The sequence below is a fragment of the Lissotriton helveticus genome, chromosome 5_1 (genome assembly GCF_964261635.1).
Source record: "Lissotriton helveticus chromosome 5_1, aLisHel1.1, whole genome shotgun sequence".
Taxonomy (NCBI): Eukaryota; Metazoa; Chordata; class Amphibia; order Caudata; family Salamandridae; genus Lissotriton; species Lissotriton helveticus.
This window is the reverse complement of record NC_136065.1, coordinates 1836536673-1836552020: the sequence shown is the minus strand read 5'-3', so window position 1 is coordinate 1836552020 and position 15348 is coordinate 1836536673. Positions and strand designations below refer to the sequence as shown.

Sequence of the window (15348 nt, the reverse complement as noted above, 5' to 3'; positions counted from 1 at the left end):
ATACTAGACCCAGTAACCCCAGGCCTGTAAACACAGACTCAGAGCTTTTTCTGCAGTGTTGGGGGCAGCTTCTGTGCTCTTCTTCCACCGTCCCTCCTCCTGTATAATAGGGAGCTGCAAATGTTCCCCCCAGCTCTCCTTTCAGCTATTTCCTTCCTCTGCCCCTCACTTCCTGCCCCACTGCCCACAAAATAGCCTCTCCACAATTTACCACCTACTGCAAGCAGGCAGTAAATTGATGCATATTTGGCCCTGTTATTAACCCTGGAAGAGGGGAAAATGTATGGAGTGTTAGTAGGTGCTCCTAGGTCTCCAGGTGTTATTCTGCATCCTGTAGTAACAACTTGTCCTCAGATGTAGGTGAAGCCATACTGCCTGGAATCCTAATCGGGGCCATTGCAGTGACATAGCAAGGATGCCATGGGGCCTAATGGAAGTCATAGGCTGGATTGTAAAACCCAGCCATAGATAGTTGGGGTGGACCCTTACACCTCTTGGCCCTTCCACTGTCACAGCAGGACTATTGACTGAGTCTTTACACTGGAGACATAATGTCCTGCTGTCCTGCCGTTCACATTTTAAAACTGTGGGGCTTATTTACAAGCCCGTTTGCGCCCCCGGTATGTTCCTTAAGAGATCTTATTGTTTGTTTATTTTGCCACAGTCTTACAGTCATAGACTACAAATCGAACTAAATATATAGACAAGAAGGAAACAACATAAGACTACAGGGACAGGCTACTCAGCCACAACTACAGACTACTCGTAAGCTTAAAGACATGTAAGATGTATATTAGTAAGCATACTGCATATGATACCTTACCTGGTCAGATGGGTACAGGAAATTATAGGACATTAATCTGGAAAGAACACACTAAAGAAGATACTAATAAATTGGCCCATAACCTAGTTAGAACGTGTTTTGAAGATAAAACGTTATCTGCGATTGATCAATGGGTGGATTTCATACAAAAACTTGTCAAAACCTATGAGTTAAAACCTTACCAAAAGAAAAAACAAAATATGCAATTAGGAAGAAGGAATAAAATGTCATTATCATTAACAACGAGGATTATGAAAAGTACACGTAAGCATCTTAGAAGACAGATAAAAAAGCACCCTAAGGATTTGGATTTGTGCACTAACTTAAAACGTGTTAAAGACAAACTGCAGAAACTATTGTGAGGTGAAAGGACACAAGAAAAACATGACCTTTGGTCCAAAGTGCTTTTTTGTAGCAATCAATCGAACTCTAGGTAATTCTGGAAATTGGTAAATGGTTTAGGACGATCAAATAAAACACCTGTAACATCTTCTTTAAGTGAGAAAAATTCGATCATATTCCTGTCAACACATCTAAATTCTGGTGGGGAAATAAACCAGCTGAATGATAGTATCAATATGACTGATACATCAAGGAATGGCCTGAATCAAGAAATTAACACAACAAACAAGCAATTATGTAAATTAATTCAGAAACAAAAAAATGGCGCGTCTGGCCCAAACGGTGCACCGTTTGCACTTTTTTTTTAATGATCCCAGTTGATGGTCAGAATATTTGACGAAAGTATTTAGGGAAATTGTTAGGTCATCGACGATACCAGAAACCTGGAAGGGCTTATTGATAGCTCCAATTTATAACAAGCATTTACAATGCAATGGTCTCGGCATTGTTAAAGTTGGAGCTATTGCCATTGCTCATAACATTCCTTAGGTTACCTAAAAGAGTTGGGGTTTTTTTTGGCATCTATATTGCCCCCAATTTTTGAGCAAAATGCCCGGATAGTTAGAGACTTTTTCCTTTCTAAGTATGGCATTATCCCAAAAACAGACACAAAGAGGAAATGATCCTTTTTAGGTTTCGCTGGAGTGCGGAGCTCTTAGCTCCGCCTCCAGAGAAATCTGTAGTCTTCACAGTAAGGACACTTGAATACGCCCTCTGTTGCCCTCTGTTCCATTGGCTAGCTCCATAAATGGAGGCTAGCCATTGGAACAGAGATCTGTCCGTCATTCACGGACCATATTCGTGGGCGTTCCCTCGATTTTTTTTTTCCCTGGGCGTTCCCTCTGTGTAGTCATGCGGCGGTGGGCGGAGTTGTTTTTGTTTTTTTCGGCGCCATGTTGCTCTCATTCTGCGGCCGACCGACGTTGGAGGAAGTCCAGGTGGGTGAGTGCTTGTTTTTCCTTTTCCTTGCCTTCCCGCCCCCCCTCCCGCTGACCGTGTGCTGTTCCCGCCCCCCCCCTCGCTGTCCTGTGCCCCGTTCCCGCCCCCTCCCGCTGTCCGTTCCGCCCCCCTCCCCGTGTGTCCGTTCCGCCCCCCTCCCCGTGTGTCCGTTCCGCCCCCCCTCCCCTTTCACTCTCCGTTGCTTGTTTCTTCTTTTTTTCGGGGATTTTGGCTCTTAAGAGAGGGGCTGTTGTGCTGAAGGCCAGGCTGGTGTGTCCCCGAAGGCCCGGGGAGTGGACGCAGTGTCTGATTCCCTTTGCCGAGGACTAACTGGATTGCCGGTGTTTGCCGAGTGGATGGCCCAACTGGCTGTCCAAACGGAGCTGTGTTTGCCAACTGTGAGCATATTGCCGCCTCTGTGAGTCACCCCGTCGCGGCGTGAAAGCAGCACTCTCTTGTTTAGAGGCTGATAATAGCAGCACTCTCTTGTTTAGAGGCTGGGATGAACAATGTCACCTAACGGCACCAGGGAGCATCGTCTGATCATCTCGAGGCAGGGGTCCCCTGTACCCTGGGTTAGAGGCTGGCGCTGGGCGTACCCTTGCATAGGTAATTATATAGCGCTTTCCATACCACGAGAGTGACCTAAAGCGCTTATGCAGAAGCAGAGCATTAGCACCAAACTCATTCATAAGCCAGGACTGACTAGGACCCTGTGCTAGTGAGACAGGGCGAGCAGCTCTCGGCTGGGGAGGTGCTGTCTGAGGTGAGCTCCACAGCACAGAGGCACAAGGGAGACCCTCTCAACAGGAGTGTCAAGAAGAGGTCAGCAACGTTGTGAACTAGTCAGCTAGAGCGACAGCGCCCTCAAAGAGGGACAGACACCAGGGACAGCACCCTGAAAGAGGGGCAGACACCAGGGACAGCACCCTGAAAGAGGAGCAGACACCAGCGACAGCACCCTGAAAGAGGGGCAGACACCAGGGACAGCACCCTCAAAGAGGGGCAGGCAGCAGGGACAGCACCCTCAAAGAGGGGCAGGCAGCAGGGACAGCACCCTCAAAGAGGGGCAGGCAGCAGGGACAGCAGCCAGACGAAGAGTTGACAACCCTTTTAAACGGGGTCAGAACCGCAGTGGCCCAGAGCAGAGAGACGTATGCGGGGACAGGAAGCGGGAGTAAGCATGAGCACCCACGTGGCCTGGAAGAAGAGGTAAGCAGCACCGAGGACTGGAAGCGAGGGGGGGCAGCACAATTTGTGACGGAGCAAACAGCGGAGCGTCTCGGTCTCAGAGTCTAAGAAATAGACTAGAACCTTAGCTCCCATCCACGCGGGACTTTTTAAGAAATATTATCTAAAGCGAGAAAGAGGGTCGAAAGGTCGAAGGGATTATATGGGATAGTTACAATAAATCTATTTTCAAAAGCTGAACAATGTGCGAGGCCTCGAACAGTGCCAGACATTGATTCCAGCTCGCATTTGTTGGAGCTGTCTTCTTAAGTCGCTTTTTTTTATTTTGTAATCAATGCACTTTCTGCTTAAAATATTTTATATTGAAAGATTTAAGCAGAAGCGTTTTACTTTGTACTTTTCCCCTGTTTGTAACGAGTGCCTCCGGGGGCCTCTTCTTGGAGTGTCACGTGTGGGCAAACACCTGTGCCCTCACCTCACGTGCCAGTACGTTTGGGGGCAGAGCTGCTGAGAGAAGCGCCCCGCCATCTCCTTTCAATCTGCCTCGGAACGCCACTGCCTGCCTGTTTATTTTTGTCAATCATGTGGCTTTAAATTATGCTTTCCTAAAAGGAAACATATGCCAGCAACAAACACGAGGGGGCACGCGGCCATTCCGGACTTCCAGGGCATAAATAGCGCCCAGATGGGGAGGACGGAGGCCATGTTCACCTCTGGCCCGGACTGTTTATCGTTTAATAATCTGCAGTCGGAGCCATAAAACAGGCGTGTGCCTCGCGCCCTGGCACCGGGCACCTCTAGAATGCCCTTCTGCTCCAATAAGCAGCATTCATGAATACGTAATATCGAGTGAAGTCTGCCGAAGCGCCGCCTCGTATTTTCTGCATAAATTAATTACAATGATATGCAGCTACGAGTGAAGCATACAAAAAAAAATGTGTCTGTGCATATATATATATATATATATATATATATATATCTTGTGCTGTGTTGTATATTACCTTCTTTTATTTCTATCCTGTACCATCATTCTTACCTGTGTTCTAAATTCCAGAATGTTGTTGGCTCTGTTCCCTCCTAGTGTTCTAGGTAGTGACAGTTTGTGCCTGGCCAGCTTGTGTCGTGGTTGCTTCTTGCTGTTCTTCTACAATAAACCAACTGAACATCTACGTGGTATCTAGCTTCATTTACCACAATTTTGGCGACGTCTTGAGCGCTGGCCAGACAGCTTCGACAGAGATTTTCGTTTTCCAGTTGTTGGTGCTGGTAATATTGAAGACATCGTTCCTGTTGACACAGCGGAACACAGCGGAACATCCACGACGAGAAACGAACCTGCTGCGTGTGGACTCCGTCAATCTCCAGGAGGTGCCCCTCAAATCCGGCCAAAGATACTCCTGTGGTGTGCCTGTAAGTACTTTTAAACTCGAGCGCATAGCTAACCCCAGTAACGGCAGTGGATCTGACGTCACCGTCTCCCTGCTATTGGAACTTGTCGCCTAGGAAACACCACATCGGCAAGCTCCGTCAAGGCTAAAGCGTGCGTTTCAGGACTTGATAGGCGGATCCCAAGCCTCGTTTTCGCTAGCGGCAGCCATATTGGATTCAAAAAAAGAAAACAGAAATAAGGCTTACAACTTAAGAATTGTTAAGCGGACTCCAAGCCTCGTTTTCGCTAGCGGCGGCCATCTTAGCTCCTTTTGTTTGCCTGCCAAGCCTCACTATCGATAAATAAGGGTGACGGACATTTTAACCAATTTGAACACGTTAATTCGTTGCATAAACCCTTTCTTTATCATTCCTGCCATAACTCAGCGCAAAGACATCGACTTGCAGAGTCTTACCAGTCTCCATGCAACAGAGGTATGTTTAAAAATTAATCACATGTATAACCTGATTGTGCTAAACTAATCGTTATCTTAATTTTTGACTTTAATACACCATCCAAATGGCACCACATGCTGCAATACAGCCGTGGGTGTCTCTTACAGATCTGTCTATTGCTTTGCCTTTTGCCCCACAAACTTTACTAGATTTTTCGGCTGAACGCTACAAGTGGTGTTTATATATATATATATACACACTGACAAATATACATATATACACATACGTGTAGCGTTGAGCCGCAAGATCTAGGAAAGTTGTGGGGCAAAGCAATAGACAGATCTGTAGGAGACACACAAGGCTGTTTATTGCAGCACAAGATACGTTTCTGTAAATTATGTAGTATTATGACAATTACGTGGCTGCTGTCGAACCTTCTGCAGGCAGAATACAGAAATGTATTGTGGGATTTTGAAGTTAGTAGGTTGCTGTACGCACATACTGCGAACTTGCGCTCTGGCGAGATTTTGCCTGAATTACGGGGTTGGTGGCCCCCGTTTATTTCCCCGTTCACTCCGGGCGTAGCTGAGGAGAGGGGAAAACATTTCTAACCCTGGGCGAAGAACTACGCTCCGTTCGCGGAGCTTGCGGAGTTTCGGCAGCTCCGCGTTCCGCGGAGAACGCGTAGCTGTCGATAACTCCGCGATCCGGTGCGTAGCGTAGTTCTCGCGCGCTGAATAACATTATCGCGTGCGCGGCAATGGCTTACCTTTGTTCTGCGTTCGTTTTTTCCTGGTCGCTTGTGCCACCATGTTTGGAAACACTCTCGCACAGTCCCGTGCGACTGTGCGAACGCGATAACGTCATTTTGATGCGAGATAGCGTCATAAGGATGCGCGAGGATGCTTTTTGGTAAGATCGAGTTGCCGAACACGCAGAAACTGCATTCTTGCACAGAATAACTCGCGAGCATGTTAAAACCATAATAAATTACCATTTTGGTTAGGAAAAAAAAGCAAAAAACCTTAAAGTTGTACCTTTGGCTTTATTTTTAGGGGGGAAGGACCCCTCTTTTTGTTTCTACTCTTGTTTTGCAGAGTAAGGAGGAAGGGCTCTTGAGTTTACAACTTCCTGTTCCTGTCCACCAGGCTCCTCCCAGTGCTTTGTCCATGTGGTGCTCACTTTCCTTTGGATTTTGAGCTGGAAGGATCACTTTCTGTCTGTGTTGGCTGCATTACTGATTTACCTTGGATTTAATGAGGACTTTTTGAATTGGAATTCTCTTTTTCAAGTAAGTTTGTGTAATGTATGAGTGATGTAGACTTGTGCATGTTTGATTTGATTTTTTTTTTAACAACAGTATTCAATCCTGGAATGAAATTATTGATGGAGGCCTGTACTTTCATGAGGTCCCAAATTGTAATTTTTTTCTAACATTGCATTTTGTGGAATTTAAAATGTTTCTAATTTTTAAGCCAATATCTGACCCTAGTACCCCATGTAGTTAGTGTGTAGGCATGCATGAGTTCATTGTATTAACTTTCTGTGGTTGGCCTGGCCATGTGTTGGCGGCCATTTAATGTTTCCAGCCACTTGCTCTTGCCATAGGCCTCCAACCTTGTGGCCTACTCTGGCAGTAGGCCATAGGTACTACTCATAGGCTCATGAAAGTTAATCAACTGTTTTTGTGGTGTACCCTTAATGTGAAAATCATGGATGGCTTGGATTGATATAGAAAATCTTATTTTTATGTGTGGGGTATTTCTGGTTTTGGGTGTGTTTAAACTTTAAATACTCTGTCAATTTCTGCCATTAGGTAACCCTAGGAATACAGCTTGGGTAGTTTTGGTAACTTCGCACCATGTGAGCACGTGAACTTACATTTTTTGTCGTGTTCGCGCACTCAATGTACTTGCTCGGGAACGCGAACACGACTTTTTATTCCGTTCGCGCTGCCGAACATGCCGATTTAGCATTCTCGCGGACAATATGTCCCGAGTTGCATAAAAGTTTCTCAAAAATGTTGCAGGTCTTTCTTGTGCACCTAAAAAGTCCTCATTTATGTTATGTTCTCATTTTGGTAGTAGTTTTCTCTTTTTGGAGCATGGACCACTTCCATTTTCTCTCCTCTGTTATTTTTTTTTTTTTTTGGGGTGGGGTGACCAATTTGGGCGGTGGTGTGGTGTGTCCATTTTCTGAAGCAAAGCATTGTCCCTTTGCCATAGGCATTATTGTCTGTCTTCTCTTTCTTGTCATGTTGTTGTTGGTGGCCAGGCCATGTGGTGGAGGCCATTTTGTGTATACATCCTTTGTGATTTTGCCATGTTGTTGTTGGTGGCCAGGCCATGTGGTGGCGGCCATTTTGTGTATGCTTCCTTTGTGATATATTTTGCCATGTTGTTGTTGGTGGCCAGGCCATGTGGTGGAGGCCATTTTGTAAAGTTGTCCATGTTGTTGTTGGTGGCCAGGCCCTATGGTGGTGATCTTTTTGTGTATGCTTCCTTTGTGATTTATTTTGCCATGTTGTTGTTGGTGGCCAGGCCATGTGGTGGAGGCCATTTTGTGTATACATCCTTTGTGATTTTGCCATGTTGTTGTTGGTGGCCAGGCCCTATGTCGGCGGCCATTTTGTGTGTCCTTCCTTTGTGCTTTTGCCATAGGCATAGGCCTCCAACCTTGTGGCCTACTCTGGCAGTAGGCCATAGGTACTACTCATAGTAGGGTCATGAAAGTTAATCAACTGTTTTTGTGGTGTACCCTTAATGTGAAAATCATGGATGTCTTGGATTGATATAGAAAATCTTATTTTTATGTGTGGGGTATTTCTGGTTTTGGGTGTGTTTAAACTTTAAATACTCTGTCAATTTCTGCCATTAGGTAACCCTAGGAATACAGCTTGGGTAGTTTTGGTAACTTCGCACCATGTGAGCACGTGAACTTACATTTTTTGTCGTGTTCGCGCACTCAATGTACTTGCTCGGGAACGCGAACACGACTTTTTATTCCGTTCGCGCTGCCGAACATGCCGATTTAGCATTCTCGCGGACAATATGTCCCGAGTTGCATAAAAGTTTCTCAAAAATGTTGCAGGTCTTTCTTGTGCACCCAAAAAAACAGAATTTGTCATTTGGTTGTTGTTTTGGGAGCCTGGGCAGGGGTTTCTTTGTATGTGTTTTTGCGGTGTTATGTTTACAACCTCTGTCTTAGCCATGGGCTATTTATTCCTTGCACATTAACCTGTCATGTGCAGCAGGCATCCTCGTTTTTCTGTCCATATTGGTATCTATAGGCCTGCTTGACTTTATTGGTTCTTTCTGGACTTCATGTGGCCTTTGAGCTGTGGTGCTGCTGGACTGGTATTATTAGTCTTCTGTTTTGTCTTTTATACATTGACCTGTGTGTCTTTCAATTGTTCATGTTGCCTTACTGCTTGTTTGACTGATGTTGTTCTGCCTTCTTTACTTGTAGGTGCACAAAAAAGACTGAGGAGGTGCTGGTTGTTTTTTCATCCATCGCTCGTTCTACTGCCAGACGGACGTCCTTCAGTTGTACGCCACGTGTGGTGTGTGACTCATCTGACCAGACATCTCTGCAATTTGTGCTGCTGTGAGCTGACTGACATCAGAAGAAGATGGGCCCTAAGAAAGCTACCAGGTCCTCCACCACAAAAAAAGTTGCTGCGAAGAAGGAACAGCAGAAGGAAGTGTCACTTAAGTCTGGTATGGACCCCAAAACCTTTTTTGGCACCCCAAAAGGTACGCCTGCAGCAGCGGGGTCTGGGGTGCAAGCTGGGACCAGCACATCTGCATTAGTGGGGGCAAGCCAGCATCCCAGGGCCAAGCACATGATGAGGGTCGAAGAGGTAGCCAGCCTTCTGCTTGCGAGCAGTGATACTGAGCCAGAACTAAACTTATCGCTGTCTCAAAGTAGTACACAATCCACGCAAGATGGAAGTGCTCAACAACCACCGCCAGCAGTAGATGTTCAACAACCACAACCACCGCCCGCAATAGGAGTTGTTCACCCACAACCACAACCACTTCCCGCAACAGTTGTTGAACAACCACAACCACCGCCCGCAACAGTTGTTGTTGAAAAACCCCAGCCCGCAATAGTACTTCCTCAAGAACAACAACCACCATCTCCGCACCAAATAGTAGTAGTTGTTCCTCCCGAAGTCGGGGCAGTTCAGGAAGTAGAGCCTCCTTCCGAGCAAGAAGAAGAGGAAGCCACTTCTGTAGGTGATCTATTTCCTTTGAATTCACCAAGGGAAAGGAGGGTTAGTGCATCGAGTTCTTCGCAAAGCATCCCTTCCGATGACCTTGATACGGATTGGCAGCCACAACTATCTGCGCATTCAAAGGAGAGACATCCCAAGAAGACCATGCTAGGAAAAAGGAAGTTTCCAGGCAGGCTTGAACTTATGGAGGTCGATGTAGGTGAGCAGGATACTGCTGGTGATAAAGACGGGTCTGACACTGTCATCATCACAAGCGTTATTCCTGGTGCAGAGGATGTAGAGACAAACATTTTCACCCTATCCAGAAATGCTGCAATGACTGATGAGCAGGTACCACGCATAACTCCTACACACTCAACACCCACAGTAACACCAGCTCCAATTTTTTCAACAGCGAAGGCCCGGCAGCATCCGACATCCAGCAGAAGCGCCACTTCAACAGAAGGAGGTAGTGGCAGTACTAGGACTGAGCTGTCCCATAGTGAAATTCCACAATCCTCCAGTCCATCCGGCATTGGCAGTGGGTCCTCCTCTTCCTATGGCAGGAGACAAAAGTTTACCTCCCCAGTGTGGGACTTCTTTACGGTTCACCCAGTTCAGGAGAACATTGCTGTATGCACCATTTGTCATGCCAATGTTAGTCGTGGTAAGCTTGGTACAAACTATGGGACTGGAGGCCAAACGACCCATTTGAAAAAAACACACGTGATCAGGTGGGAGAACCACCTTGCAAGCTTAAAAAATGTTAGCACTCGTGTTGGTGGGGATACAGTGGTACAAGGTCCACTCATGGTTGATCAGGAGGTAGAAGAAGAGGGAGACGATGACCTTCTATCTAGGAGTGGTACACAATCGACCCCTGTCGCCAGTACTGGAGTGGTAAAGACCACATCCTCCGCATCTGCAACTTCTCAGTGGCACCAGAGTCAGCTGGAAACACCAAGGAGTGCAAAGTCTGCGATGCAAGGTGGTCCGTCTAGCACAACTCAAAGACATGCAAAGCAGCTTACCATTCCTAGCATGTTAAGGCAGGAGGGAAAGTACGAGCGGAACCACCCAGTAGCACGTTTATACAATGCCAAACTTGCGAAAATGTTAGCACTGGACCTTCTCCCATTTTCATTTGTTGAGGCTGTTGGATTTCTGGAATTAGTGGCAACCCTCTGCCCAAAATGGAACGTTCCCAGTCGCTACTATTTTGCCCGAGTGGCTGTTCCAGCACTACACCACGATGTGCTGGAATTGATTGGGAAAGCCTTACAACAGAGTGTTGTCCATTGTATCCACCTGACAACAGACATGTGGAGCAGTTGCGATGCTACAGATTTCATGTGCATCACCGCACACTGGATCTCTTTTGCAGGTGTTAAAGACAAGTTAACTTCAGGCCTCCGTGACGTTGCTGGAATTTTTAATGATACGCGCAGACATGCAACTATAGCCATGTTTGGTATGGACAAAAGTCATACTGCTGAAAACATTTTGTCGGACTTTAATGACAAGGTCTTTGAATGGCTGAAACCAAGAGGCCTTAAGATTGGTTTTGTTTCCACCGACAATGGCAGTAATGTAGTGAAGGCAATGAGAGAAGGACATTATTTCAGGGTACCCTGTTTGGCACACTGCATAAACTTAGTCGTGCAAGACTTTCTGAAAAATGAAGCCAAAGTCAGCAACATAATGGCCATCTGCAGAAGAATATGCACGCACTTTAACCATTCTTTCAAAGGACGGAAGCTGCTACGGGTCATTCAGCAAGAGCATAGGTTGCCAGTCAAAGCACTGATACAGGAGGTCCCAACACGTTGGAACTCAACTTATTTCATGCTTGAGCGTCTCTTTGAGCAGTACATCCCACTGAATGCTTATGTCATGTCAAGAAGATTAGGGGATCCTACTGTTAATCTTAAAGCCCTGACCATTGAGATGTGGCAGTGGGACCTCATTAAATGCATCACAGAGATGCTCCAACCCTTTGAGGTCTTCACACGTGCAGTTAGCAGGGAGGACTGTACTATGGGCCAAGCCATCCCATTGTTGTACATGCTTGAGCAACAGGTGAAGGAGGTCTGTGAAACATACGAAGGTGACGAACAAAAAGTTGATGCATATACCTTAGCCAAGGGCTTAGTCAACCGCTTGTGTGAAAATGTAAGGCTCAACAATATTGTGTCAGGTGAACATTACATAACTGCAACAATCTTGGATCCACGGTACAAATTATTTGTCAGCAGTAACGAAGTAATTCCATTTTCAGATGAGGATGTTGACAAGTACAAAACTTCCATAGCTGCGGAAGCTAATGAGTTAGAAACTGAACGGCTGTTACTTAAAGGCCTGCCACTGCCAGCCCAGGCCAGTCCAAGTACTCCTGACGCAAGTTCTTCACAGCGTGAGAGCAGTGCGTCTGCTTTCCAGCAGGCACCAACAGTACCAAAAGCAGCACCTACACGATCTGATTCAGCAGACCCAACCAAAAGCATAACTGCTTTTTTTCTACAGAAAGGGATGGGTAAGTCCGTTGCTGTTGCAAAGGGAAAAGAGGACCAGCAAAGCCGAGCACCAATGAACATTGAGCGGATGGTTCAGGCCTATCTGGATGACACAACAGAGGTGTTCATGGAGCAAAGCCCATTGGTCTATTGGTATGAAAGAAGGAGACAGTGGCCAGTGCTGAGCAGGCTGGCGATAAAGTATCTGGCTTGTCCTGTAGCCAGTGTCTCCTCTGAGCGGGTTTTCAGTGCTGCTGGTGCCATTGTCACATCGAAAAGGACTAGTCTCTCCCCCAAAAGCGTGGAGCGGCTGACAATGATAAAAATGAATCAACGCTTCATACCACCAGACTATCAAGTACGTGAATCACCGCCGGATGAAGAAAGCGAGTGTGAAGAAGACGTCCTCACTACTGGGTTACATGACCTACTTCTGTCTGAACGCACAGAGTTTGAGGACGAGCTCCTCTTCCCTGACAACTAGGACAGGTATATTAAAGGAATGATGCAATGCATTGCATAGGATTGTTTAGCCGACTCTGAGCAAATGTGCATGGAATTAAAGTATACTAGTAGTAACTTCAGACTCACGTGATGGGCAATTTTCCCATGTTATTTAATAATATAAATTATTTATGCACTTGTGACCCTACTACTACAGGTGCAGTCAGTACTTAATTTATCGTTCGTAGTTCATGTTCATGTTGCACAACGTACATTATTTGGTGAAACAGTCCCCCCTCCACCCCCCCAACAAACACAAATGAACTTCAAATGTTTTCTTGTGAAAATATCTTTGTTTTATTTTTATATTTTCATAATGATAATAGAAAAATAAAATATATAACAAATGTAACCCCCTGACCCAGAGCTGTCCCTACCCTCCCCTAACCCCAACCAAATTTCAACCCAAATGTACACCCCAACTCCCACATCCCACCCACCAACAAAAGGATTAAAAAAGGGGCAAAAAACAGGGTCCATTTCAAAGCCGGCGGGCTTTCAGGTGTTTGTCCACCAGTATCTTCACACGCTCCTCTAGACCGTCCTCCTGCTTCTTCCGCTCCTCCTCCAACTTCGCTACCCGGCGGAGAATCTTTGCTTTGAAATCACGGCACCTACACTTGCATGCATGTTGTTGTTGTTGTTGTTGTGGGGGGGCCGCCGAAGATGTAACAATGCGGCGGCGGGCGGCTGCCTGACCACGGCGACGTAGTCCTGCAGGCTTGGGGCCCGGGGCATTGGAAGAGGCAGCAGCTGCTGCCGCCGCCTCCTCCTCCTCCTCCTCGGCCTGATCCACCAGCCGGCGGTAGGCCTCTACAATTGCCTGCAGTTTCCGCTGCCGGGCCCGGACTGCCAACTCCTTCCTTGTTGGTTTTTGGGAAGGAGTAACTATAAAGAAAGAAACAGAATTGTTAATCCAAACTCCCCGCAAATCAAGAACACAACATTGATTCAACACATAGTGGGCGGCACAGTAGCACTAGCAAGCAAGCTGAGTACCAGAAATTGTGTTGCGTCTATCTTGAACATTCTACAGCCTCTATTAATTTTTCGGACTTTTTGTCACGGCATTATGCCTGCCCTATTAGCATGGGTGTACTTCAACGGTCACACACATTAGAACGAACACCTGTCTTTTTCATATCTCCTTTTGTTCCGGGAAGGCGGGAACACTCTCAAAGTAACATTAATTAACAGGGGGCAGCTAGTAGCACATGTCTAGTAAAGACTATAATATTTTATACCGCGCAACAAACCTTATTTGGTTTGTGTTTCACCAGCAACGACCCATGCACCCAGTCGTCCCCTCCTTCCCTTGCCTTTGGGTTTGCCCAAAACACCGCTGCTGCTGAGACTATCCACTAACCACCGGTATTGGGTGTGTCTCCCAACCACGCTGGCAGCTGTGTTTTCCCCTTTACATGCTTTAACAACAACCCATGCATCCGACTGCTATCAGGCACTTGCATTACTGTAGTGGTAATGCTTAGCATGCTAATGACAAGTAAAGGTAACATCATATATTTTCCAGTAGAGTACAGTGAGAAAGTTTTCCCCTCCCACCAAGTAATGCAGATCACTATTGAATGTAACTTACCATCGCCCGCCGCTGTTGGCTCCCCCCCCACTGCTGCTGGTGTAGGTGCCTCTGTTCCTCCTGTCCCCGCCGGGATCGCTGAAGCTGCGCCGCTGTCCCCGTCGGCACTGGTCGATGGTAAGGGTTCTGCACCTATAAAAATAAGTACACCTTTTTAGATGGATGCACAGCCCCCTTTGTACTTGTTCACCAAGAATGGAGTTCTTCAAAACAGTGAAGTCCAACGTACGTAATCAGTATGAGTCCACATTGCATAGTACAGCAGAGTCACTACACATATTATTAGCATTCATTGTTATGGTATGGTACCCAAGCTCATCTCATCTGTCCTGCTACTCTAGTCCTTGGAAATTGGAAGTGAACTATGTAACCTTTGTACATCAATGTATCCAGTTTTGCGCATGTGTTAACTCGCAGCTTGTTGCGCAGTACGAGAAGACGCTCTGGGGCAACACATCATTGTTCAATGCATACACCTGAAGAGGTGGGAAAGTAAAAGGGCCCGTATTTAAGTTTTCTATGTGGATTGTGGGATAGAGTTTGCTTACAGGTTACAACTTCTTTTTAGCATGGCTGCATAAAACTGGCATAAATGTATTTAATACTGTCTAACGTGCACCACTTTTGTCATTATTTTTCGGCAGGTGAGAAGATTGCCTTCTACGAAGCGGACATTTCCATAGCTTACAAAAAAAGAGGAATATCTGACCAGTATACGTTGGTGAGAGGTCTCCGATAGTTGCCACATTTCCCTATTGTGCACTAGTAGCTGTACAAATGTTGATTACTTTATTATGCCTGTTTTAACTCTGGATTTTTTCTGGTGGGCCCTTCAACGTATTGGACGGAACAACTTAAAAACATTGATGTTACTTACTTACTTCTAACAAAATAAAGCTTTTGAATGACCACTTTGACTCTGAAGTTTATTTTCAGTGTCTGTTGTCTTAGAGACTCACACGAGTGAGTGAGCAAAAGGGGGTTTCTTAGGTAACGGTTTGTGTCCTAAAAGCATTCGGCATCTTGGTATTGGGGTTCAGGAGTGTGATTTGAACAATAGACCAATGACTCAGGCCATATAGGCTGACGTTCAGTGAATTGTGCGTTCCTCAGAGTTCTGTGACTGAGGTGTAAGTAAGGTCCAACCTGCCTATCAGTACCAACAACATCCAATTTTCGTGTGCATAGTTACATAGTTGTGTAATATGTATATAACTCCATAGGAGATAGAAGAATACCCACAAGACTAGTAGTGGTATACTAACATTTACAAAAATACTAGACAAACATCATTCTGGATGCCTACTTGGTTGCTGTCAATTGACAAAGCACTGCA

General features: G+C 46.0%; 1 protein-coding gene across 1 annotated transcript; it reads left to right on the top strand.

Moving 5' to 3' along the window:
- The first annotated feature begins 10862 nt into the window (after positions 1 to 10862).
- On the top strand, positions 10863 to 14912 carry LOC144752813 (zinc finger BED domain-containing protein 6-like). The gene is made up of 2 exons (XM_078640663.1): positions 10863 to 12400; positions 14657 to 14912. Exon 1 carries the CDS (start codon positions 10863 to 10865, stop codon positions 12393 to 12395), a length of 1533 nt encoding a protein of 510 aa, XP_078496789.1. The 3' UTR covers positions 12396 to 12400; positions 14657 to 14912.
- The last annotated feature ends 436 nt before the right edge of the window (positions 14913 to 15348 follow it).

Excerpts from the sequence above, each read along its gene's own strand:
- LOC144752813 (XM_078640663.1), top strand. The coding sequence starts at position 10,863 with ATGTTTGGTATGGACAAAAGTCATACTGCTGAAAACATTTTGTCGGAC.